Raw genomic sequence first — 27,562 nt, 5'->3', positions numbered from 1 at the left:
TGGTCGCTCCCGATATGGAACGTGGTGACGTGTGTTCTCCGCCGCCTGTTGGTCTTTCACAGTTGGTGACGAGTATTATGAAAATGGCCTCAACCCTACCCGTGAGCACGAATAACCGGAGAAGATGACGACGCTGAGCTTTTCAAGTCGGTTGAACACCAAAGTGTCTTCTTTGAACACCCATATAGCAGTGAAGTAAACAAAAACAAAGGGACTCTCGGCAAAGAAACGCCTAAAAATACCCCTGACCACCGCATATTTTCGTAGGGCTGAGAGGAGCCACTATGGAGGATATCAACTCTAATATCAACGCGGACTTGGAGGTGCGGAAGCTCCAGGACTTGGTGAAGAAACTCGAACAACAAAACGAGCAGCTCCGGAGCAGGTCTACGATGTTGTCTTCGTCCGGACCGATGTCAGGGAACCACAGACCCCTGAGCGCCGGATACGACTCGTCGTCCCTGTCAGCAGGGATGGCAGCCGGTCTGGCCGGCTTCCCTGGGGTGGGGTTCGCTGGAACGGGCGGCTACGGTGGGCTGTTGGAGAACAACCGCTGTTTAAACCCCAGACTTTCTTATGACGGCATCAGTTTCAGGAGGGCGTATGAGGGTGAGGGGGCATCTGCTGCCACCTCTTTATCGAGTATGAACTCATTTTATTCAGACACTAGCAGGGGCTTCACGGATGAAGGGGAAACCTCAATTCTAGATGAAGTGGAAATCTTAGATCTGGAAGACATGGACTGTCTAAACGAAGACGAGGACAGCTGGTGAGTCAAAGCCTTGTCTTGGGAGGTAACTTGCCTGCTCCGCCGTGTTTTTGTCTTCGGGGCTGGGTGACAGCTTTAAATGCCTGGTCACAGCTGCTATACACATTAGCTGCCACCACAAACGCCTGGCATGAACAATCATTTCAGTAGCTTGTCTGAAATCTGAAGTCATCCCCACTGAAGGAGCCTCATTGTGGATTACTGACTGCAGGATGTTGTTTGGCAAGTCATATGGGCGATCCCAAGGCACTTCTGTGACTGTCTGAATATAAAAGACAGGCTTTGTCTTACAGTCGTTGTCAGACCGCTCTCCATTCTTTCCGTGCCTAGAGTTTGTTCATTAGTTTCAGAGATAGATCAGCAGGCCTGTGGCAATTAAAATCATCAGTTTCTTGGTGTTGTGATGTGACAGATTGCTTGGCTTGTCGTGTCAGTGTTGTACAGTAAAAAAATCAAAGTTGTTTTCCTGCCCAGCAGCCATGTGGGAGAGGTAGCCATGGTTATATTCCTCTTCTGAAATCCCTTTAGCGCAGCAGTTGGCACACAGCTACAAGTGCTCTGCAGCACCAAGTGAGAGATGTGAAATAGGACAGTTATCTCATCAACATGGAGAAATAAACGCTATGGCAGGGTCCTAAAGATGATTACAAGAATTGCATTAACAGGGGTTATAAACATAAACTGTTAATCTTATACACAAGAGAGTGTCTTGTGTATAAGATTAGCATTAGGCAAGAGTTGTAGCAGTTCCCTCAAACCAATGTTGTGCATGTCCTGATGTTTTGTCATTAAAGTGACAAACAAAAAAGGGACAATGTTTTTACCACAGCCCAGATCATTAGATTGTGATTGCATCATGAACAAAAAGCAAGCTAAATTAGTCTGATGTATTTCCTGTTACCTCTAAGATCTTTAAATGTACTTTTTGTAATTTCCCCCAAAAAATAGAGACATCAGGGGGTTCGTATTTTAAATTTAGTTGAAATTTGCTTTTTAAATTTTTATATTTCCTGTTTAGATGCACCTATTGCTAATCCACCAGTTGTAATTAGGTCTTTCTAATAGCATTACTCATTTTAAAGCCAGACTTGGAATGCATAAAACTGATATTCACACAAGTTAAAAAAAAAATTTCTATGTTAGGCCATTACAGTTTGACAAGGAATTCATGTTTCTTTGAAAGTAGTTGCCCTTGAAGAGATACCAAATCATACAAGAGGTGGTATTACACTGCAAAAATGTAATCAACGTGAAACATTTTGGATTGTAACATTACAGGCTAAAAATCTTTAAAAAAAAATATGACTTTCACTGTACTCACCAGACACTGACAGCAACACTTTAACATTCACAGTAGAGGAAGATAGAACCAATACAGTATTGTTGTTCTGCTTGTTAACTCCTATGTATTTCAATATCCTTTCCCGCTAGATTGTGCCCATATAATTTAACCAAGCACTGCGCATTTCTGCCCTTAGATGGCTTTAGAAAAGAAGTGCAGCCCGTCAAACTCCAGACTAAATTGGATTTGACTGTTTTTGACTTCCAAGAACATCATTGTTGACTGGATGAAAATATAATGATGGCCCTTTTCTTCAGGAAATGGTTATCTATCTTATTAGGACGGGCTTATATGCATTGCTTCTGCTATGGTAATGATATTGTAGTAGGCAACACGAGGGCGTAACTCTTAATGCATCTTAATGGCAGTTTTTAAAAGCTGCTGCAATCAGGGCATATCATCTGTTTTGAAGTTGAACATGCGCCAAGTGCTTTTACATTTTTAGAACACTCCTAACACAAACACTGTTTCTTCAAGGGAGGATAAACACGAATCCTGTTAATCAGTTTGCATTTTTTGTAATTATTATTTCAGCTAACTCAGCTTTTCCTGTCTTGCTTGCAGCTGCATGCCCATGCCAGCTACTGAGCCCTCGGCATCAGACTACTTTCAGACATTGCTCGCTCATGCCCAGCCAAGCTAGTCTCATTATGCCCTGGCTGTTTGTCCATCCTCTGGATTAGATTGATATCTGGGATTAGCCTATAGTGCCTAGCTTTTGCCAGCTCCTGTCACAGACTCCTGTAATCCCATGAATTAGCATCAGAGTGGATTTAAAAAGGCTGCCTGCTCCTGCAGCACTCGGCCTATCAATAGATGCCCGTTGCGCTCCTGTTTCTGCATGCGCGTGACACATATCATTGTTTCAGATGTAGTTTTACATTGCACTGTACCACATGTGAATGGCTGTCATTGTGTTGATAAACAATGACAATGTGCAGTATAAGTATAAGGCCGGTATTTCTCTGCCCTTGCTTTGCCTGTAATGTTTCTGCTTTCATCTTGAAAGGCTTCCTCAATGGCTGCAACATTGCTGACAGCTGCTGACTCAGATTCCTCCTCTGAGTGGAAACTCAACTCTACTCTACTCTACTCTTCTCTTCTCTTCTCTTCTCTTCTCTTCTCTTCTCTTCTCTTCTCTTCTCTTCTCTTCTCTTCTCTTCTCTTCTCTTCTCTTCTCTTCTCTTCATAAACATTTCTATTGCTTTTATAAATGGGGAACACAATTAAATTCAATTTTGATGAGTGAAAACATGTTTAGACTGTTAGAAGTTGAAAGCATATAAATTTTACAGCCACTGAAAGTGCCACAGTCACAATTCATTTGCTCCAATGCACATTTTGACCTCATCTTAATATGGAAATGAGGCGAGACTGATAGCGCGTCAGCTATCTCAGGTAATGCTGTATGTACTTTAGTGTTATTTCTTTTCCAATGATCTTGTTAGGTTAGCTTATTTATGCATGTTCTATACCTTTGCAATCAAAAGTAACATAAATTTTGTCATTTTTCAGTTCAGCAACTTTATGAAGCCTTAGTTCTCTGTCTATGACTGTATTTCTTGCTGTCAAAATGACATCACAAATGTTATTTGTAAGCAGAAATTATGTCGTGGTAAACAAATGTCATTCTTTACACTCAGTAAAGCTGTAGTTAATTCAGTGTGTCACATGTGTAGAAATGGTAGATGTAGCCACCATGACATCATCCAGCGGTCCTGGACTCTGCATTTTGAAGATTCATTGTTAGTGTTTTGGCTGCTCCTATTTTGGTTTTTGCAGCCAGAAGTTACCATATGTGGAGAGAGGATGCAGCGCTAAGTTATGAGCTAATGCCGTATAGATTTGTTAGCAAGCTGCAAAAACTTGTATGGGTGCAGTGAACAGAAACAGATACCTGGTAACTGGTGCCAGGTGATGGTCTGAAAAAATACCAGAATTTTATTCATCAAAACTGGAGCCTAAACTTCTAAGCACCTAGCAGTCACTGACCAGCTCCAGTTGCCTGTCAACACCTCTCACCCAAAGCAGTCACACACCGCAAAAACCCCCAAACATTTTTGTACCAGGCTATAAATATGGTTTTTAATGCTGCTGAACATTTTAACACTGGAACCTGTGGGAATTGACCAATTAAAGAGCTAAATTTTTAGGCACTTTAACTTAATCTTCTAGCTCTGGAGGTTGCTCGGGTAAAATTATCTGCCTGCAGCATCAACTTTAAAAAATAAAAATAAATCCCACATTTTGTTTTTCGCTGGCTTGTCAGTTTGCATATGAGGTGTCATTGTGTCTCTCTGTTTAGTTTGGTGTGTGCACTTGGTTCTGCAGAGCAACTAGATGTGTGAGTGTGAAGTGATTTTCAGGCCGTATTTTCCCTGCAAGCCTTGAGTTTAACTTGAAGCCATATTAAAAGTGTTTGGCTATTTAAATGAGTACATATGATTAAGTATTGAGATTTATGGTCTTTTCAAAAAAAAATTTTAAGACTGTTTATTCTTAAAATTTCTTAAAACTCAACACATGCAACATAAATAAAAGGGTATTAACAGGGTATTTACTATATTTTTAGAGTCCCCTTAAATAATTAGCAAGGCTCAAGATTTTAAATATTTATGTCTGAAATAAATTAGCATTAAAAAAAATTTTTTTTTTCTTTTTACTAAGAAAACATGAATTCCTTCCTGCCTCTCCACATCATCCACTATAAGGCAGCACTTTGTAATAAAACCAGGTCCAGATTAGCAGCTTGTTATCCTCTCAATCACATTTCCTCTTCAAGCTGTTGACTAACACCATATATGAGGTGTGATAGGAGTGATCTGTCGGTCATTATTAGAGGAGAAAAATAACTTGCTGTTGATATTTTTTTAGGTTATATGAGGCAAAGCTGAACAGTCCCCTGCAAAAAGCCTTGAGTCCTATCGTGTGGTGCCGCCAAGCTCTGGACAATCCGAGTCCCGAGATGGAATCAGCCAAGCGCTCCCTCATACACAGACTGGACCTCACCATGTCAGGTAAACAGGAGCATAGTTGTAATTGTTTCAACTGTAATTACAATACCGATGCACTTAATTTATCTTTCTTTTGATATGTTAGAGGTCAGAAACAAATAACATGTGTACCAAACTATGTTATCTGGATCATTGGGCTTCTCTATTAGTGTCTGTATTGAGATATGTTCATTTGTGTTCACAATTGTCTGGCTGGCCTTCGAACAAACATGATGCATTTGAGCTGAAGAGAACCAAAATCACTGAACCAGCTCTCCTGCTAGTGCTTGCATCTGTTTTTTGGGTTGCTGATTTATGTTAAAATAGGGATGGGAATCAAGAACCGGTTCTTGTAGAGAACCAGTTCCCGGTAGTTCAGTTCCTTGGAATTGTTACTATGCCTGTTTATTGATGCCGCTTATTGGTTTCACTTACACTTGTGCTACAATTAGCTGATTTCAGTTCATGTGTTGGAAGAGGAAGGTAGTAACTCAGTCTGTGCTCCACAAGGTTCGTATGGATATTTAAGAAAAGTGTTCTGTGTAACATTTGTAATATATTACTTTTGTTTGTGTAATGACCCCAACACTGATCACATCAAAAAGGGGAAATGCATCCAACATTCAGAAACATTTGACCACACAGCATGCAATTAATTTGCATGAATGTAATGTCTTTGATGTACTGCTTAGCGATGGTGGTGACTCTCAAAGCCGTTAATGAAAACTCAAAGAGAAACCGATGTGATATCGATAACGAAATCGGAATCATTAAATTCTTATCAATTCCCATCCCTAGTTAAGAGTAGAGATGGACCGATCCGATATTACGTATCGGTATCGGTCCGATACTGACCTAAATTACTGGATCGGATATCGGAGAAAAATAAAAAATGTAATCCGATCCATTAAATATCACGAAAGCACCTCACAAAACTTGCAACACGCCGTAACTCACCTCAGAACGTTAGCACGTCGGAGCAGTATGCATCACGTGATAGAGCGGCTGTGGCATGCGGGACCTGTCGGTGGTCTGGATAGCATTTGGAGCTTCGCTAGCAACCCGGCATTTCATCTCCGACAAAGTTATCCCGAGAGAAGTAAAGCAAGTGTGTAAGTCCATCTCTGAATGTTTGTAAAGCATTCCTGCATTAAGCTTAACAAACGATATATGGAGCGACTGCCTCTTCTTGCTGCTACTTCAATCATGAAACTGCTTAACGATCAGCTGATCAGCTTTTCTGTCGCGAGTCCGTGTCTCTAGTTTGCTTTTGGCCCACTTTGCACCAGAAAGAGGAAACCAGCGGCTGAACAACAGCAGCACGTTTAAGCTTGATCAGCTGTTGTTAGAATTTATTTATTATTACTTTCTACTCGAGGATCTTTTTCTATGTAGCTGACGCTGGTAACTGTGCAGGGGCGGATCTAGCAAAGTTTAGCCAGGGGGGCCGATAGGGCATTAACAGGGAAAAGGGGGCACAAAGACATACTTTTCTTTCTTATTCTCATTTAAAATGTCTAGCTTTTAATAAATAATTATCTGACACCCAAAGTTTTAATTTGATGCAAAATAAATAGAAGTCCATTACTGTATATAGTGACTATTAAGTCTAATATATATACCCTAGTAAGCTATAGTACTTTTTCCTTTGGGAAGGTACCATCTGTGCAGTCTGCAATTTTGTTGAAGAAAGATGTTGAATCTATTTAATATTTCTTGAAAAATAATTGATTTCTGTGCATTTTTTTTTCACACTGCATCAAATTAAGGTTGATTACGTCGATTAAGCATCATGAGGTGGAGCGTGAGGGGTGGTTCCCTATTTTTTATTTATTTATTTTTGTTGTTGCTGGGAGTTGGAACCCTATTAGTTAGGCTGCTTAATATTTATGCTAAGTACTCTTTAAAATACCAGAATAGGGAGGATGGTGTAGGTTTAAGTTTATTAGATTGATCAGTATTGCTGAACTATGAAATATTTTTTTTTGCATACAGGTATAACAGAATAGCTTTAGTGTAGTTGTTGTTTTAAACTTGAGTATGAACTTATACAAAATGCAGCAAGATATTTAAAAAAAACAGTTTTGTTGATTAAAAAACACTATATCGGATTCATATCGGTATCGGCAGATATCCAAATTTATGATATCGGTATCGGTATCGGACATAAAAAAGTGGTATCGTGCCATCTCTAGTTAAGAGGCTGTTATACTTTCAGCCTGTTTGGATCCATATGTTTTGCTATTAAAGGGTGAACGCAAGGCTCTGATAGTAGGGTAGTTGATATCCACATGCCCTCTGGTTTTGGCACTTGAGGATGTGCATGCAGACAGCTGTGGACACTGCAGCTGTGTAGTCCTTTTTATATTTTCTTTTCAATACTGCTCAGAGTCTGCAAGAAGGGCGTATATGTAGTTGGCGCATTGTAGTATAGTGCCTCGATTGGAATAAAGGCACACTGTGGTCCACACGGAGCCTTGCATTCACAGTCTCTTGACAAAATTTACACCAGTAGGAGTCTGCCTTTCATGTGGATATCTGCTCAGCTGTTGAAGTCTTCAGCTGCCCTGGTCCACTAGTGAGCATAATGACCTGGCTGTGCCTTATGTGTATGTCATTTCTTATATGTACTCCTAAACTATGGGTATTACAACTTAAGGAAAAGAAAATTGCTATATTGTCACTTGTATAGGAATCAAAGAAGTTGAAATGGATTTGATTTCTGCAGAATATCTCATTTCCAACTATCAAAGGATCTTCCTTTCAGTCAGAAAATAGTAATAATAAATCACTGCAATGCTGGTAAAGACCAACTTGCTCGCACACTTGTGTCTCTAACGAGGTTACAAAAATAAAGAAGTGCATGATTAACCAAAACAACACCAAAGTGTACTGCACAGTAGCAGTTGTGTCCTCACTTTTGGATTTGGTTGCAAGGGTGACAGTGCCGAGCATACACTGCTAAATGATCTAGATTTATATCATTTGGTCGGAGTGAAAATTCTTCTTCTTTTTCTGTTTAAAAACAACGGGGTTATTATTTTCTGCTTATTTTGCTGGCAGATTGTATGAGGAGCTGTTGTGCCCTGGGACCTGCAAAATATTTATTATTTTGTGTCACGTGATAGTGCCTAATTGCTTACTTATTTATATTTACATCTGTGATTTTTTTTTTTTTTGTATTCTTATTTTGCTGCTTTTGCAGCACTTTCTTCTCAAACAGCAGCACCGACAAACCTAAACTGATCCATACTGAATGGCCTGAGCTAACCAGCGGACCTATCAGTCTCTGGTCCCTGAGTGTATGGATTCAATGAATGAACTGCAGACACACTCAGTTTACATACATAAAGTCAGATTTTTTTCATGTTGGGGTTAAAATCATTTAGTTGTGTATGAGAGTACGTAAAATAAGGAAAGATAGACTTATTGTCATAACTATACATGGAGCAATCGTGCTGACGTTTGCAGTCACTCTCGAAAGGCCCCTTCTTATAGTGAGAAGAACCTGAAAAAAGCAACTTTATATCACCCAGAGTTACCTAATTTCTTATGCCTGTAGAGTTTTTGATTTCACTAATTATATTTAACCTTTCAGTGAGGAGAACAGGGCTCCGTTCCTGAAAGTTAAACTAAGAGGCGAGTCATTTCCATTTTGACTGTGGTATGCTCATGTGATAGTTGGATCACGTTGAGCAACAGTCCAGTGAAGGTTGTCACTGGGGTCAGTGGGATTCTTTCAGCTGTTGTGAAAGAAACACCTGGTCACACATTTCTTCCCTCATCTGGGGATAGGGAAACTTGTTTATATGAATATTGTTGCATGGAGTAGTTATGTGTTGGACTGTCTTCTTAAGTAATGATAAATCAGATCAGAGTGAGGCTTGTATAATATAGCTTATTGCTCTTTATTGGCTGTTTATACCAGCTACTATGGGCTGGACTATGTGACCTTTTGTTGAACATTGCTCTTAGCCTTACCTCACCTTCCCTTGAGAAACCTCTTGCCTTACCAAACTAGTTGCTAATTATGGCCAATTCTGCTAACATTTCTCTTAATAATACTCACTGAATGGCTCAATTGTGGAATCTTCTTATACTCCTAAAAACTCATCTTTGGGAGCACAGTGATTTACTGCAGTACGTTAGGAGAGAATTGACCTCACTTTTGTATTTAAGTCATTAAATTCACACAATCTGTTAAATCCATGAAACCTTAATATGGAAGTTTGTTATCTTACTGTCCATTTGTCCGCCCCCATTGTTCCACTACTGGAGTCTGACCCACAGTTTGAGAAACACTGATTTAGGGAGTGGTGCTTACTTGTGGTGATATCATCGATGTAGGTGTGGCACGATAACGTCATCCTAAAAATACCCCCCTTGTCGCTAATAGCATCTGCCCCACCTCATTCATTCCTCAGATGGCACTGGTGGAAAGTGAAAGTGCACTATGGGGAGGCTTATGATTCACTGAGTAAAGTGGTTAAGACATTCAGATCTAATGAATTAAACACCAACATTGTGATTTTTAATAAAATATTTAGAAATTTTTCAAAGAAGACTTATAAGGTTACATAGTATCTCAGTGTCTGACCCAGACTCTCTATTAAAGCGAGGATCAGCATCAAGCAGTCAGTGTACATGCATTTACTTTCTACATCTCATCTTTTTACTTCTGCGAAAACTTAAATAACTTGATGAATTAGGAAGTCAGGTTGTATATCATCTGAGGGGAAACTGCTTATCCGCTCAGTGAACACTTTCCTGATTAGTTTATTGGCTCAGTCTCTAGTTGCTGGTTTTATTGAATGCAATGTAATGGTCATTTTCTAAACTGCGATCTTAGTTTTCAAAGAACGAAGTTTATGATGGCAAATTTGCTCAGCTTTACAACATGGATATGTTCAAATTTGATTTAGATTGTTGTAATCGAAAAATTCTTCACAGCGAAGTCAAAGTGAGAGTTAAATAATACCATTAAAACGTCTAATGCAGCTGTTGGTTGCAGTCAGCATCTGTCTTTTTGGGAAGACTGCACTGGAGTCTTTGGTTAAACTCCCATAATCCTTCTCTCTGCATAGCCAGAGAGCTACGCAAACACAGGACCATGAATTTGGCTTTAAGCGCTACATTCTGAAAGCATTTGTGTCTGTGAGAGTCACCAGACAGGGCTTTATAGCTCCGGGCTGAATTATTTTTCATACCCAACCTCTAGCAGGAGCATGGAAATGCTGTTGCTATGGAATCGCCAAATAAACTCTTCACTTGCGGCAGATTGTTACCAAAAGTGTGTGAAGATTTCACATCTGTCTAAGCATTGTGCCATCTTCTGGAATAAGTGCATATTCAGATATTTTAAACATGACCTTCTGTGTGAGGAGTGACCCAAGCCTTTTGTATGCGCACACCCTGTTAAAATCTTCTCCACAGATGACGTGTCTCAGTTATATAACTAACAACAGGGAGGAAACTCCTGGGAGACATCTCCTTGAGTTGACTATACTAGTCAGACAGCACAACTTTATTCATACCAGACAGTTCAGATATGCAGTGGAACCACTTTGTTATTAGTGCTGTACAATTATACAAAGCTCATTTCCTTTGCACTGCTTTGACAGCTGTTCCACAGAGTACGTAAAAGACCCAAGAGGTCCCAACCACAGTCACATGGCTGACCTGCCCTGTTTTCAGCTCTCACTTTTGCACAGTTGTTGCACCTCCTTCTTGCATGTCTCTGCCAGTTTTATCCCCTTTCTTCTCTGGTGTATTTATCTCTAGCATACAATAGTTTTTCTATTTGCTTGTCTCTTGGATGTGCTTACAGCTCCGTGCTGCTGCTTTAACCCATTCATTCTTTTATTTTATTTTTGTATCAAATGGCCTCAATGAAAGGTTGGTCTTCTCTTTCCCTCCCCCTTTAAGGCCTTAAGCAGTCTGTTGTGTGCCGCCTCATTTAGTTTTATTTTTGCCTGTGGAAACTGGCCTGAAGTTTCCACAGACTGGCGCAGCACAATTTCATATCACAGTAAATGGAAATGACATCAGTCACAGTGGGCAGAAAGAACATTTCCTTTTCTTTCTACTGACTTGTTTCAGTACACGAGGGTGTCAAGGACACTCTATTTTTATTGGTCCCTGTGCTACTGATCCCATCAGATTGGTCTCATTCTACTGAAAGTGTGTTGCTAGGGTTGCTGTGATAGGCCAGGTCACCTAACCACATCTAAATCCTCTGAAACCTGAATTGGCCCTTTGAGCTGTAGCACCATTGTGATTTTAGCTTAGACCCAATACAGACTAAAGTATGCCAAGCTCTTCTGCTGTGTTGTACACAAACAGGCAGAATTATTTTTAAAAGTTGATGATCAACTTAAATGAAAAGTTTACCAGGTGTGGGGCTTAGCCTGACTTAGAAGTGATATTGAAAGAATGACTTCTTTCCCATTATGAGATAGAAATTGGACATTTCAAGCATATTGTAAAATAACAGACTGTGGATCCTGATATCCTTCTAAAATCAAGTTATGATACTTACAGAAACTAAAAGTCGATATGAAAAAACATTAATAAAAATAAAAATTACACAGAAAGTAATTAGAACTATATGGTGTACTTAGTTTTAATTCTTAAATTTAATCAAATTTGCCAGCAGAAACAGTTTGAGGAGGCTTTGATGTTTACTGAAATTGGGATGTCTGTGTAACCGTTACCTTGAAAATACACCAGCTCCAACATAGCCATCAGAACTATTTGCACCCACTCAGGACAGTGTTTGCAGTTCTGCCAAATGACCCACAGTGCATTTCAAAAGCTCGAAATGTAGCCTGGTCTATTTTTAACGGAAGCCACATCAAGTTGCACAGCGCAGAAGAGGAGCACAGGAAGTCGGATACAGGATTGATACAGAAAATTTAGTCTTTTATTTTCAAAATAAAAGACAGTTTATAGGCTAAACATTCAGCTTCTAAAACAGTGAGATCTGAAGCTCTGTGAAGGACAGAACGAGACCTCATCTGAGATACGATGTCACACTCGTGGTCAAATAAATTTCCCCTTGTGGGACTAATAAAGGTATATCAATATCAAGTGTGGTATAGTGAACCTCTTGAATTTTGTCTTTTTCAAATATGTATCCATATTTAAATTCTAAAAAAATACTAAAAGTAACACTAAAAGTATTTTCAAAACAAAATCAAATTTAAATATAGGTTAGATATAGGAGCAGAACCATTCTGGAAACTGAATTTGAGCTGAAAACAAAACAATGTTATATATATTTTTAAAAAAAATATTTTAAAAAATCCAAAACAAACACTTGCAGCACTGTTCTGGATCCAGTAACCACTGTTTATGATTTTACTGTATGCAGTCACAGAAATATGCTGTTATATCAACTTTCTTGTGATGTAAACACAGTGGAGCTTTACAGAACATGCAGATTAGTATTTACTCTTTCATTTACCACTTCACCAGGTGAACTCTTTAAATCTGTTGACCTCATTGTTCTTTTCTGGAAAACAAAGCGTCTTTTGGCTAAGTGAGTGCAGCATTTCTGACTAAACACGTTCCAACGTTGTTGGCATTCCACAGGATCTGATCCATGTGGATTGCAGCAGAGGAGACATGATGGCGTTTTCTAAATAATGCAGGAGGACAGAGTGCAGAGCACGAGGTGGAACAGGAGAAAGTGAAAGGAGCGATGTGGAAAGAGCAGAGAGTTGATCTTAAAAGGCTGCCTCACCACCGAGCAATGTAAACACATCCAGTAAGAGAGATTAAAACAGAGTGATGATGGGTAAATTAACAAACTCGAGAGATGTTAACCATCTAAACCAATCAGAGTATCACTGTGACAGAGTGTCCAGAGTCTGATATCATAATTCAGACCAGCGACTTTGGACTGTAGCCTGTGACCGCTGCTTTGCTGAGTTTAACAGAGAATTGTATTGTGCTCTGTGCGTATATGGACTGAATGGTTTGCATTGTTAAGCGTTTGTCCCAGCTAATGATGTAGGAAGTCTCCATCAGGCCCACACTCAGCATACATTATAAGAGACTCAATCAGATTGAAAAGCTCTGCAATGTGCAGGCATAGATGTGCTGGCTCCGAGCAGACACTCCTGATGTTCATAGTCAAATGCTCAGAAGGCCAACAAGCTTCGTCAGGGCTTTTAAGGGGTTACAGCGTATAGATGGTGAATGAGCAGATTAAACAATGAACGACAAGTTTTGATCCCAAATTTCTATGAGTTGGATTTTAGACTTTCTCTAAACTTTCATTTCTCTAAAAGTTGTGATTCTTGGTAGAAACTATAAGATTGATAGCTGCAAGTTTGTTTTTATACGCAGGTAATTTATGAAGTTGAGGAAACAAAAATCCCCCTTCAGCAGGTATGCGGGGATGTTTATGTGATCGATGGTGATGAATATTTTTTGTTTTGTTGTTTTTTATTCTCTCTTTAGCATAAAAAAACAAATATTTTTTATTATAGTCTTTCAGCAATTCTTCATCTTTGAACATTCAGCCAACACAAACTTTATATTGCACAACAGAAAGGAATTTGCCACTGACCTGGTGGTCGCCTCCTCATTTGTTGAAAGGTTCAAAAGCAGTCAACAAGGCTGATGTTGGCCATGACCGTGTTTGGTTGACAGGTATTGTAGGATGAAGTGCAGATTTTATGATATCCTTTGAATGACAGAACCATTACTGAAGAACAGGCTGACTCAACTACCTCAAAACATTGAGACTGGACTGACTAATCAACACAAACACTGGACTTTTTGCACTAACTTCTTTACTTCCTAATTTTTGCTGCTACACTAAGGAATGTTTACTGTTCCTCCACTACCTCAACTCATCATCACAAAACCTTATTATTATTTTACGTTGTGTTTTTTTTGTCACACTGTCACTTTGTTGCTCTTGTTTGCACATTTGCACATGCACTTTGTTGTCTGCTGTCTGTTAACAAAAAAAAAAAGTCTTCCTTAGATAGTTAGTTAGTTTTTGTTAATTTATGTTGTAATTTATGTTAGGTCAGTCTGTCTTGTCTCTGCTAGCCAGCTAACTAGGCCTCTTAGTTAGCTAGTTTAGTGTTTTCTGTTAATTTATGTTGTAAATTTATGTTGCATGTAGCACCTTGGTCCTGGAGGAACGTTGTTTCGCTTCACTGTGTACTAACTGTATATGGTTGAAGTGACAATAAAGCCAACTTGACTTGACTAACTGGTCCCAGTTAAGAGAATATTATGGATTATTCATTGAGAACAGTCTTTCTTTTTCACCTATTAATGTAGTATACTTACCAGAAGAAATAGTGGTAAAATATGTTAAAAATAAGAAATCATATCACCTCAATAGAGTGATGAAATTGCTCAGGACACACATATTAATACTATTAGTTGTCCAGGACAAATATACAAGTACCTAATATAGTGAAAGTCTATTAGTTTGGTGCGTTTGCTGTATTTCTCTGTCACATTTTCTTAGTGGTCAACTTTTAAAACAATAAAAACAACAAAACTAAATAGTTTAGTGGGTAATATTTGCCAGGTTCTAAATCTGCTTGTGCAAGGTATCTAAAACATTTATTTGCTGACTTGTATAGATAATATAATAAAATGTCAAAATGAAAATAAAGGAACTGATGACAAAATAATTAATTGCAAGTAAATGTAATATATGATATAATTCTGTATTTTGATTTAACACCTCTACTTTCCCGCTTGAAAGTTTCATAGATTAGTGAATGAGAGGACGTGAAACTGCTTAACAACTCCACCACATGTAGACAGCATGGATTTTGCAACATGAAAACTTTATTGACAAGTCTTTCTGAGTCTCTCATGTGATGCTGTCTGACATTGTAGTTCTGCTTTTTGCCTCTACAGCCAACAAGCGCCGGAGCTTGTATGGAAGTCCGTACAACCAGCAGAGTTATGGAAGTCCTTATAGCACAAATGCAGCCAACAGCCCTTACAGCAGTGGCTTCAACTCCCCCTCCTCAACCCCAAGCAGAGTGCCCATCGTGCGACAGCAACTAATGCCCAGTAACGCAAGTATGGGTCTCTCTATAGTTCACTGTCTGTTTCAGGATATCTGTTTAGTTTATCTCTAAAACATTCACATATGATTTCTGCACCAGTTCATCAGAGAAACTCTGCTGCAGCAGAGAGGAATCCTCCTGCAGTTAGTCCGCAGTCATCGGTGGACAGCGAGCTGAGCACGTCAGAAATGGATGAGGACTCAGTGGGATCCTCAACGACCTATAAACTCAATGATGTCACTGATGTCCAGATATTGGCACGCATGCAGGAAGAGAGTATGTATCCGTCATCCACAGCTTTATTCTTCAATTTTTTGCAATTACATTTTTTTTTGCACCACACCTTTTTTGCCAACAGGCTTGAGACAGGAATATGCTGCAACAGCATCCAGACGGAGCTCGGGTTCATCCTGCCACTCCCTGCGGCGCAGCACCTTCAGTGACCAGGAGCTAGATGCTCATAGTCTGGAGGACGACGAGGAGGCGGTGCACCCGGCCTTTCACCTGCCCTCCAACCGTTTCAGCCCCTCCCCTCGCCACTCTCCCCGTGCATCCCCGAGAAACTCTCCCCGCTCGCGCTCACCTGCTCGTTCCATCGACTATAGCCACAGCCGGGGTTCTCCTCAGCCCATCATCAGCCGCCTGCAGCAGCCTCGTCACTCGCTGCAGAGCCACGGGCATGACCTTCAGACTAATGTGGTGAAAAATGAAGGTAAGCAGTGGACATGAACAAGTTGCATGTTTCAGTTACTCCAGTGTTTCACACATTAGGTCTTATTTTCATCACAAGTAATGTGTTTATTATCAGATGTATAATCAGATGGATTTTAAAGTCAGAGAGCAGCAAGGAAGCTGGGGATGGTTGTCCTTACTTTGTGATCTCAGTGAGATGGAGGTTTAGAACGACTGCTGTCACCAGAGGCACCAGTCAGTGGACACTGGACAAAAAATTCAAACAGCTGTTTATCAAAGACCGCCACTGCAGCGACTTGGCCAACAAGCCAGCCAAATAAAGACTGACTTTTCAGACCTAAATGTAGCTAAAAAAAAATGAGGCAAACTCAGAAGTGCCCAAAACATGGGTTCCTTTTAGCTGACCCGCAGCCTACTTGCTCTGTAAAAATTAAATACTATTGTCTCAGTAGCTAGTTTCAAGGGTTTTCACTAGCTACTTGTCTGTAACAGTCGTTAGCCAGTGAGCATATCAATGAGTTTGGCATTTGGGATCCATGTTTTACTCGTTACCCCTGGTTTCAACACACCAAAATACCAGCATCCATTATTTTATATGCAGTCTATGGGAAAAAATAACAAGAGACAGAAAGGGTAAGGGTGATTGTCCATAACTTACCGTATTTCCCGGACTACAAAGCGCACCTGAATATTAGCCGCACAAGCTAAAATCAGGGTAAAATCCTGTTTTGTACATACATTAGCCGCACCTGACTAAAAGCCGCAGGTGTTTCAATGTTGACTTATCATATGTAAGAGAATATGCACAAAGGGAATTGTCAGGAAAGAGATGGTTGTTTGGAGACACACCCCTTTTATTAATATTTTGAAAAACAAGTTATGGGTACATATTTGCACATGTAGTACATAACAGTAACCTACAGCACACCAGAAAAATAGATTTGGACTACCTTTTAGGCTCAGGTGCAGTGACACGGCTTTAACAAGAAGAAAAGTCAGTCATTCACCATCTTTCTCTTCTTCCTGCGCTCTAAAACCACCAAAGTCCTCTTCTCCAATGTCGGAAACGAACAGGCTCAGGATGGCTTCGTCATCCACTCTCCGCTTCTCTCCTTCGTTGTCACTTTCAAAACCAAAGAAATCCTCGTTGTCAGTGTCAGAGTCGAACACCCTCAGAAGGGCCGTGGCGGTGTCCTCCTCTCCATCATGCAGCAGTCCAGCCCTTCAAAATCCGTTGGTGATCGTGGATGTTTTCGCACTTTTCCACGCTGTCAGAATCCACCGGTGGAGTTGGGCATAACTTGCTTTTCGCAAGTTTATCGCCGCTCGTCATCCACGCCTCCCGCTGAATGCGTAGGGCTACCTTGAAGTTTGTTTTTCGCGCTACTTCGTACGGCACTACGTTGCCTGGCGGACGGACATGTGACTAACATACCACTCTTGAACCCTGATCCTTCCGCCAGGCAACGTAGTGCCGTACAACAGTGGAACAAACAAAACAAATCGTCTTACGATATGACAAAAATCATGGACAATCCATAGAAAAGCCGCACCTGACTAAAAGCCGCAGGGTTCAAAGCTTGTGCAAAAAGTAGCGGCTTATAGCCCGACAATTACGGTAATCACATGGATAAGTATGTTACCAAATATGCTTAAACTAATACATGTAGGAGTACACCGGCGAGTAAAAGTTTATCTGTGGGAAACAGTGATTTGAGTTGACGCTGACTTTGATTCTGGCCTGTGCTACTGTTGTAGAAAAACTGCGCCGAAGTCTTCCTAATCTTACACGCACCTCGGTGGCGGCGGCAGTTCAGGCCCCAGAGCCCGTGAAGAACAGTCGCAGCTGTGAGTCCAACCTGCAAGTGCCAAACGGCGGCTCCCCCCGACACCAGAGCCAATCTGCCAGTGAGTACTGTAACAGCCACGGAGAGCATCACTTTTTAAGCCTTTTAGTTTGAATGCGAAATATTTATTAACTTGAAGCTTTAGACTGTCAGATTCATTACTGAAGTAACTTTTTGTTAGATCGATATTTGTTTTGCTCTCCAAGCGCAGCGACTGCACTGCTTTGTAGTGACATGGCTTTGGTGTTTGGGGATCCTCTTTTGTCTTTGATCTTTTTTCCTTGTAATATGTTTAACACACACAAACACACACACACACACATCCTTCCTCTTATTGTCTTGGCATAACTTTCACTTCAAAGAAAAGCACTCATCCTGCAGAATAAAAGCATGATGCCAGAAACACTGACAATCCAGAGCGACTCGGGGGATCTGTGACACAAACATTGTTTTACATTTCATGTCCATTGGTTTTATGGTCTCTTTTAAGAGCTTAGAAATCCTCCTCTGCGAGTTAAGACTATCCATTTGATATAATCCTGTAATGGGAGATAAAGGTAATGATTTAGTCCTTAATCCAGAAGCTGTAATCTCTCCTCTGTTACTAGAGGCAGATGGAGGGGTCAAAGAGGAAGTTTCAGCGGGTTAATCATGTGGTAGCTGCCTCTTTCTTGCCTTAACCAGCTCCTAGTGTGGAAGGATGGTGTATTTGTGTGCTCCCTATGCATACATACAGAGCAGCAATTCAGTTTTTACCTCAGTCTTTATACATTTATCTGTGGTGACTGGTTTGTGTTTTTCTGAGCTTTGGCTGTACTGGACATGGGCACCTCTGCTGCCTCTATCACTGGCTTCTCTTCCCTGTAAAGCATGTGTAAACCATACACTCCTTTTCTCTGTCTGTGCTGGGATTGGTTGTTAAACCTGTCAGAGGCAGAGGGCACTTTGCTCTGATAGTCGTGCTCCTCCTTCACTATCTCAGCGTGTGTGCTTGGAGAGCCCTCTAGTGTCCTCAACCTGCACCTCAGGCTCAAATGGCCTCCAGTGCCAAAATAGCCCCTCTTTCTCCATGAATTCTGTGACAGATTGAAGTCTAGTGCTGACATGTTTCTGTTTTCCAGCAGCACCTCAGCTCCCGAAATACTTGACCCCTTCTCGCACCTCACTGAAACCCAAACAGCAGCTCCAAAGCCCCACTGCCCTACGAGGTAACAGCTAAAGGCTGTGAGACTGCTCTCTCACACAGACAAATGCACAATTTGTGACAACATAAAAGTCAGCTGAAGGTACAGATGACTGATGAGTTGTAATGATGGGTTGTTATGTTTATGGAGCGGAAATGAAAGTGAGGGAAGTTGCCAGCTCGTCATTTGAAGGGCTGAGAATGTAAAGCAACGCTGAGCACACGCTGAATTTAAGCCTTTTATTTTTGTTGCTTTCTTTGCAAGATGTTTAATACGAGGTAACCATGGAGTACGTTTGTTGTCAGAGATGAGGATGATCTTGCAACCTTGTAAGAAATGTGTGAATGTGTATTTTCTTTTGGTTGTGGTAATACTTTCTTTCTGTAAAGAATCATGCATGACAGGGTCAGTGTTGTCTCAGGTAGGTAACACCTTAGAATAGCCATTGCTAATAAATAGTAAACTGATAGTTAATTAGACTTCAGTTATGTTTTTTTATGATTCGACAGTTAGATCATAATAAAAATAGTTGTAAATAAACGTTGTGCATTTATAATATTTGTCATCTTGATAGCTGTTAGAAAGTTGCCCCTGATGTTCAAAATACTTGTTTTGTATAAATGGACGCACAGGTGACACTGGCAAAAATCCAAAGGCTGGAGAGCGTGTACTGTTTCATTCACTGTTTAGTTTTCTTCTCTCTTGCTCTTTACCTGTTTGATGCCACACATACAAGACACCTGATGGCTTTCCTACGATGCAAGTCCAACATAGCCAGGCTTTCTTTGCGATAGCTGGCTCGACACAACGTAAAATCTCAGTCAGAGGTGGCGGGTATCACGATGGAGGTTTTTATAATCCAGGCGTTCTGCTTCAGGCTCAGCATAAAAAGGGATCGAAGCATCTTTTCACTCTTGGATGCAGATCTATAAAATCTAAAAACCCCAAAATATAATAAGAAAAAGAAACAACGTTCCTGAAAATCCTGTGAAATCTTGTGAATACATAAGTCAATACATATCTATTTTACTGCTAAATGTTGCCATGAGTGCTGCACGTTAGAGCCCTGAAACTTTAAACATGATACACATTATTACTCTGCATGTCTGGGCATAGCGCTGTCCTGTAGCCTCATAAAATCCCCGTAGATTGTGGGCAGGTCAAAGTGAAATAAATGTTATTGATTGACTATTCTCAGTGATAAATTGCCAACAAACAGGCCGATGAGTTTTCTAATGTGTTCTCCGTTAGCTACAACCTCAGCAGTGTACAAAATGATTTGGCAGCAGATTGGGACCAAGCATAAATACAATATTACATTTTCTCCATGACCAACTGAATGCATGCAGTACACAGTTTGTCGAGCTGTAACTTTACTGCACAGCTTCCTTTTGTGATATTAGTAAGCCTATCAACTTGCCTGTATGAAATATAAGTCTAGAGAATCTGTATTGTACTTGCTTTAAGTGAAAAAAATCAATGAAAATCCATCCTGATGATTTTTAAAGAGAAGATCTGAACACAAACCTACTCCAGACCAGGTTATGTGCCTAGCCTAAGATATGGTGACCTAGCCAGGTACACAGAGAGTCAACTTCATGACAGAGCTCACTAACCCATTAATCTCGCTTTGTTGTGCACTTCCTCCCAGAGATGCCAGCAGCTTTCACTAAATAGCAGGAATAAGAAGGGCAATTACTAAGGAAGCAATTAAAACAAAACATTTGGTTGTCATTAACAAATACATAACATCGTTAAAGGTGGCCCCGAAGAGGTTTTAGTTATCCCAGCAGAAAATCCTCTCCTACGTCAGGTGTTGAAATTTAAATAATTTTTCTTACTGTATATTTAGGTGGGTTTTATTTAGTCAAAGGATTTTTCTTTATAGATAATTAAAAATTAGAGGAAACTGAATAGATTTCTGTCAAATAAGATGACAGACTCATTGCCTTTATCATGTGTGGCGTCAGCCCTAAAGGCCCATTTTGAGCAAAACGCCACATTACACTGCATGGTCAGCACGTTCCTCCCTCCCTGCTCTGAAATAAGGCCTGTCTCTGTTGTCTTCGTCTTTGTCTAGTCCCACTCTCCTGTTGCTTTGGAGAAGAAGGTGATTTCAGTGAGTATTCACTGAGAGCCTCCACCTTTTTAAATATCGTGATTGTGGTTTCCACGCCGTGGCCGCATCGATGTTGTGTTGTTGGTTTTTACTAGTAGAGTTTGCTCTGTGTGTTTGTATCATCTCATTCTGTCAATGCATCAAAAATCATAGCCGGCAGCTGTGCTAGTTAACCTTTCTGTTCATTTATTTATGTTTTTGAACTTATGTAGAAGTTTGTGAATTTGGAATGGATGTTGTTAGTAAAAGCTTGCATACTGTCTCAGATTTTTTTATACCGGCATCATATTTAAATTAACCTCACACCATCGTGGTTTTGATCATTACTTCATTATATAGATACTGTGTATGAAAGCAGTCCATCATAATCCACTTACACCTGACTTTTCTGCCCGTCTCCAGTTCCATCTCCCAGTAAACTACGGACTCCTGCCACCCCATCACCACTAGCCTTGCGGCAACCGGTAAAGGCCACATCTACCCCCAATTCTGCCACCTCCACCCCCACCCGCTCCCTAGCTCCTCCGCGCAGTGGCCTGCCCCGACCTAGTGCTTCTACAGGAGGAGGAGGAGGAGGAGGCGGTGGGATCCCTCTGCCTCGCAGCAAACTGGCCCAACCCGTGCGCAGGTATGTACAGACACGTCCTTATTGTGCACCTCTCTGTCTGATTAAAGAGGACGGTAACACTTTATAATAAGGGCGTAATTCCCCTGTAATTAAATGAAATTTCAATGGAATTCATTTTAAATTACAATGTAACTATATTTACCTACAAATACTTGAAATAAGCTGCAGCAGAATAAAGAGGTAGCAAGCAAGAAATAATTATACTTTAATTTAACCTCCTTTATTCCAGTGTGCCTACCTTTAAGTATCGCTAGGTAAATATGATTACACTGTAATTTCAGATAAAATACATTGAAGTTCCATCTAATTAAAGGGGAATTACACTCTTAGTCATGCAGCAGGTTATAAAGTGTTACCAGGCAGGCGTATTGTGCTTATATATATATATATATTTTCGCTCTTATGTGTACACCAGTGATGTTTCTGGCTGGTAATTTACTAAAAATTGACCAGTCTAATATCAAGACAACAGTCAAAGCTGAGCACAACAGACTAACAGACAATGTCTGTAATTACATTCCTCAACAATCAAATCGTAAATTAAACGTTGCTGAAATTTTTAGTTGCTGTCACATAATGTTGCACAGACAGTCTTATTGTATTTCCTGAGTGTAGCAGCAGCAGCAGCATTCTTCCCTTCCAGGTTTAAATAGCTGGCTGGTTATTTTACTTTGACCGAGAAAGAGAGAGAGAAATGCTGGTGTAGCCGCAGCTCCAGCTAGTGGTGAGTGGTTGTAGAATCTCCATCCACCACTAGCTCTTTTAATGTCTTTTGATTCCACTGTTCTTACAAATTCGTGCAGTTTTACTGTTATCGCCTGTCTTTTAATTTCTATAATTCACTTTCTGCATTCTGTGTGTTGCTTTGTGGTGGTTCCATTCCCAGATTGATTCCACTCTTATAAAGGTTGGCCAGTCTTGCTTCCTCCAAATAAGAACCTTCTAACTTTGAAACTAACACCCAGGAAAGGTTAATCCATCCATTTTCTTAACTGCTTATCCAGTTCAGGTTTGAGGGTACACTGTCATAGGACAGGAGGGGGGTACACTCACACACACTAGAGTCACACTTGTGGCCAAAGCTGCATCTCTTTGCCTGTGGGAGGAAGCACAAGTACCTCCAGGCAAACGCTGGCGGATTCGAACCCAGGACCTTCCTGCTGGAGAGCGACAGCGCTAACAATCACACTTTCTGTTCATTGTTATTGGTTTAATATGCAGACATTCACTTTGGAACAGCCTGGCTGGGAGTGCAAGGCTCGCAGAATTAATGACCAACTTTATATCAGTCCTTAAAACATATTTTTATGCGATTCCATCAGAGTCTGGCTGATGTCTTTCAGTTGTTTTGTTTATTATCTATTTTAAGTGCTTTAATGTGTCTGTGATATTTATTTTGAATTGTTTTCTGTCTTGTATCTCTTTATTTTTATTATTATTGTTGGCTGTTACAGAAATGCATTTTCCTTGCTTGCCTTTTCAGGTCCCTTCCTGGTCCGCGGACTTACAGCGGCGGCGGTGAGAACTGGAGAGAAGGTTGTTACTAAGGCGGGCCACCAGGGGGCTCTCCAGTCAAAACTATCAATAAAAGGAGGAAATATTTTAACATGGCACTTTATCTACCTAGATAACTCTTATAGTTCAGAAAGACCAAGCCCCCAAAAATACATTTGATTAAGAGTTTAAAAAAGAAAAAGGGAGAGGACAGAGTCCACATTGTGTCAAAGAGGACCTCTCATTGTGTCTCTCTGTGGGGACTGGCTCTGGAGGGGTCAGGCATGTAGTGCAGACAGCCCAGAAGATGCCAAAGAAACCAGCCCGACTCCAGCGCCCCCATCAGAGGACACGTCACCTGCCTTTGGTTCAACTGCAGTCATCCGTGAGACTGTCCATATCTCCACATGCCCAGCTTTCCTCCCTCCCCCTCCTCCTCGTCCTCCTCCCCCTGTTCTTCTTTCACTTCCCTCAGGTTGAAATGTTTCCACGCATTTCTCTCTTTATGCTCTGTGTTTAACAGATGTCGGTGAGCGATCTCTATGATGATGCTGTGCAGGTGAACTGTCCCGTAACGTTAGAGAATTGTTGATGTCTTGAAACAGTGAAAGCACCTCTTGTGTGGGTTTGACATTTAAGAATCTTTCCTCTTTGTAAAATCAGCCAGAATGTATGCACAAGTTTGTTTTGGAAAATTATTTATTCAAAATTATTTAAGAAGTGTACATCCAAACATCCATATCAGTATTTTGTTTTAAAATTTCAGTTGTTTAAAATGTACGTTTTGAACCTCAACTGCAAAGCTAACTTTCCAAAGCCTTTTTTTGTTTGTTTGTTTTTGTTTTTAAAGTGTCAAACCGGGTGATTAAAGACATCCCAGCCAAAGCCTCAGTTCTGACTCGTACCACAGTTTTGCCAAGATTATACTTTTCCATTTAAGTGCTTAAAGTGGTCTGTTCAAGAACAGGGGCCAGTCTCACAAAGATGACTAAGTTCTAAAACCGTGTGTAAAAGATGGATTTTTGGTAAGCTGACAGCTAACGCTAGCATTCGTACAGCTCACAGATATACCTGCTGCTTCAGAGAGGAGGAACAGAGTAATTCAACACTAGAATTTTAAAATGCACTAAAGCTACAAACAGCAGGTAGGTTCAGTTCAATGACTCTGATTAGCAAATGTGCAGTCTGCTCCACGTGCATGTGTCAGGATTCAACACCCATATTTTAATTTAGTTTAAATTAGCGAGTTAAATTGGGGGGTGGGGGGGAAGACCCCAGGAGACTAAAACTAAGCTGTAGCTGTTTGTGCAACTTTATGCGTAAACAAACCAAAACAAAAAAAACCAACCAAAACACATGGTTCACCAAAGTGCTTTCCAAGACGGCAAAAAAAAAAATACATAAATAAAATTTCAAAAAATACCAAAACACGTTAAATAAAATTAAAGATAACAATAAAACTGACTAATAAAAAAAAGAACTTGCTGGTTATTTTAAAACAGGAGTCTCTAGTGAGTTGCAACTCAGTGAACTGCAATTTTTTTCCCCAGCCCAGCAGCTTTCTGCTTGGTGACATAAACCAGTTTGTCCTGGACTATTTTTAAAAAATTGAACATCATTTTATCAGCAGTGTCGCTGAGTGAATACATAATTTGAAGTTAGCCCTGGAGAATGGTGACGCTTTTGACCTAAAGGTACTTTTTTGTAAATCTTTGTTTTTATTAGTGGTTCAAAACAATAAAAATGAACCAAAGCTGTCAGAAGAAGAAGAAACAATCGTTCTAACTTTATGTCCACATTGCCTTTGAATTATGTTTAAGAGCTCAATCTGGGCCATTCTGTACTTTGAATTATGTTGTGGTACAATTTTGCACCACAAGATGGTGCAGTGACTCATCGTAACGTTTCCTAAACCTGACTAATCATTAGGAGGAACACGTGCTTATTTGCTCTGGTGTTTTGGGGAAAAGGGAAGCCTCTTGTATAAATAGGGAAGGGTAAAGAGAACTATCAAATTTAAAAAATGGAACAGAAACATGAATGTGCTGCCCCCTGCTGGTGAAAGTTATAATTAGATTATGCAGATAACTACAAAAAGTACCTTTAGATAAAAGTCAGTGGTTCTTTTTGTGAAATTCAGACTAGATTACACATTGGTGACCCGGGCTTTTATTTATCTTACCTGCAGACAATAGCAGGCATTTCATTTATAATTGTTCATAATAGTCCTCTTTCCGCTGCAAGACCAAGCTTCAATTTGGGATCCACTCTGAGCTACTGAATTGTGCTTTTAATAGAAACACAGCACTTCAAGTAAGCACTTAAAGTTAAAAGCCCTTTCATTTGGGACTTTTATCACTGGACCTGAGCTGCTAATTGACTCTGTTGCAGAAATATGGCAGCCAAAGAGCACATTTTAGACCCTCGCACACTGGAGTCTCAGATCTCTTTGTGAAACTGGCCCCAGGTTAACATTAGCTCTGAGTTTTTACTGATGTCTGATTTAAAAAAAATGTTGAGAAAAATAGCCTGAAAGAGCTGTTTTGTCCCTGTTCACCCATTCAGCCAATGAAAACAAGGAAACTTTGATATTGTTTATCAAATCCCCATAAGAGATGTATCAGTGTGTATCATTCATACCATGAAAAAAAGGAATATGATGAAAATCTGTCTTGAATACATTTTAGGTTTTGATTGGCTTTTACCTCTTATGCTATGAGAATGAATCAAAAGGCATGCCAGTGTTCGGGAAGCTGTACCGGTGATTGATGTGGTGGGTGTTCTTAAACTAGTGCCTATAATTTAAAGTTTGAACATAATTTTGTTTGTATGTTTTCATTTTTCTTGGTGCCAGTTTTTGGTTTTGCCAACATTGTTTGCAATTTTGCATCTGATTGCTTGATTGATTTGCTTGTTGCCTGTTTGTTTTTTTTAAATAGAATCAACACATTTATAATTACTTTAAAAAAATGTTTTAAACGCGCCTTTGTATTTATATCTAATTACTCGCTCTGTAAATGAAACTATTTATTAAAGAGAGAGGTGCCTCTGTTAAAGCTCAGATTCAGTGGGAAGCTGTAGGACGAATGTTGCAAAAAGACATACCACACCTTTTGTGTGACAGGTTTTGTTATTGAAATTTTTTTTATATCCACAAACATGACATTCGGTTTCCCTGTGTAAAGTCACATTTCAAATAAAAGCTCAAAAGTATTCTTACATGTAGCTTTTCCTTTTTCTTGTTTGCAATTTTGCTAATTTGGAACTATAAAATTGTTTGTAAACACAAAGTGTACAAGCTGCACACCGTGGAGTTTGTACACATTTAAGGACAGTTTTTAAACCACATGTACACTGAGCAGACACTTTAATGTATCTAAAAAATAAATAAAGTGACTGCGGAGGCAGTGAACTCATCATCATGTTCAAGAAACCACTTCTGCAATATGGCATGTTATACAGCGGGGTGCAGCCATCTGAAGATGGTTCACTGTGGTCAGTACTAAGGGGCCCGAAATTGAGATCAGGTAATGTTTTTCAGAGGATGAACTGAGGGTGTGCACAAAGGCCCAGAAGAAGGTACATAAGGGAATATTTTTATGTTATTTATTTAGATTTTTACTTAAAACTGCCATAAAAAACACATCTTATATAGCACTGTAATATCTGAGCACTCAAAGCATTTTATACAACTTGTCACACTCATACAGGCTCTTTTTTTTCCTCCATGGTTTTAATAGGTTTAATAGAGTACACTCATATATTGTGTCAAAATTATTTCTGGGTATGTAAATCTGTCTCTGTGTGCTCTCACTTTACTATAACATTTATATTTTCTAAAAGAAAAAAGCAAACAACAACAACAAAACAATTTGCTTGCACTGTTCTTTGCTCTTGTCAGCTGTAATCAATTACAGTATTTATTCATTTTGTACTGTACTTTTGTTTTAGTCTCATACACTATGTCCAGCTGCTGATGGGGACACATTATGTATTCTGCACAGAGACAGCGTTACGTACCTGGAGTCACCCGCTGCTGCTGAGGAGGGGACATGGTGTGTTTCTCTGGGAAGGGGAGGAGATTGAAAGCCTGAGTCACCGACTGTTCTGTCCCCTCTTCAGCTCCGAAGAGTGAATTTATTTTTTCCAGACTCTCATCTTCGTGTGCTAGATTCACTCAGGATCATTTCCTGTGTGCTGCAGACACACAGAACAAAGACAGTTCATATGAGTGATGCTGAATAAGATAAACCATTATTGTGGAGAACACACTGTCACAGCAGCAGACCACAATATTTCATCGGTGCTGCCTATGCCGTCTACACAACAAAGGTTTAAAATAAGCAACGATCAAACCATTTACCATGTACAAGTTTTACCTCACTCATATTTAGGATTTCTGTTAAAAGATTTTCTTTGTCATATTGATGGATAAAAGATT

General features: G+C 40.0%; 1 protein-coding gene across 3 annotated transcripts; it reads left to right on the top strand.

The window, feature by feature from the left end:
• Window positions 1–23: 23 nt before the first annotated feature.
• slain2 (SLAIN motif family, member 2) lies at window positions 24–26,334 on the top strand. 3 transcript variants are annotated; one of them, XM_082523760.1, is made up of 9 exons: window positions 24–769; window positions 4,986–5,128; window positions 15,002–15,169; window positions 15,256–15,432; window positions 15,515–15,868; window positions 17,608–17,757; window positions 18,821–18,904; window positions 21,402–21,627; window positions 23,111–26,334. In XM_082523760.1, the coding sequence occupies exons 1-9, from the start codon at window positions 285–287 to the stop codon at window positions 23,172–23,174; spliced, it is 1,851 nt and encodes a 616-aa protein (XP_082379886.1). In that variant the 5' UTR covers window positions 24–284; the 3' UTR covers window positions 23,175–26,334. The 3 variants fall into 3 exon arrangements, with proteins under 3 accessions (XP_082379886.1, XP_082379885.1, XP_082379887.1); XM_082523759.1 differs by having other exon boundaries at window positions 18,818–18,904; XM_082523761.1 differs by lacking the exon at window positions 18,821–18,904.
• Window positions 26,335–27,562: the final 1,228 nt, after the last annotated feature.

This window comes from Aulonocara stuartgranti (genome assembly GCF_965226115.1).
Source record: "Aulonocara stuartgranti genome assembly, chromosome: 23".
Classification (NCBI taxonomy): Eukaryota; Metazoa; Chordata; class Actinopteri; order Cichliformes; family Cichlidae; genus Aulonocara; species Aulonocara stuartgranti.
The sequence above is the reverse complement of the archived record's forward strand: the minus strand, read 5'-3'. Positions and strand labels throughout refer to the sequence as shown.

What these genes read in the sequence shown, in the direction of transcription:
- slain2 (XM_082523759.1), top strand. Translation starts at nt 285, where the DNA reads ATGGAGGATATCAACTCTAATATCAACGCGGACTTGGAGGTGCGGAAG. An exon ending in AACGAAGACGAGGACAGCTG is followed by an intron (nt 770 to 4,985) that starts GTGAGTCAAAGC and finishes ATATTTTTTTAG; the next exon opens with GTTATATGAGGCAAAGCTGA. An exon ending in CTGGCCCAACCCGTGCGCAG is followed by an intron (nt 21,628 to 23,110) that starts GTATGTACAGAC and finishes TTGCCTTTTCAG; the next exon opens with GTCCCTTCCTGGTCCGCGGA.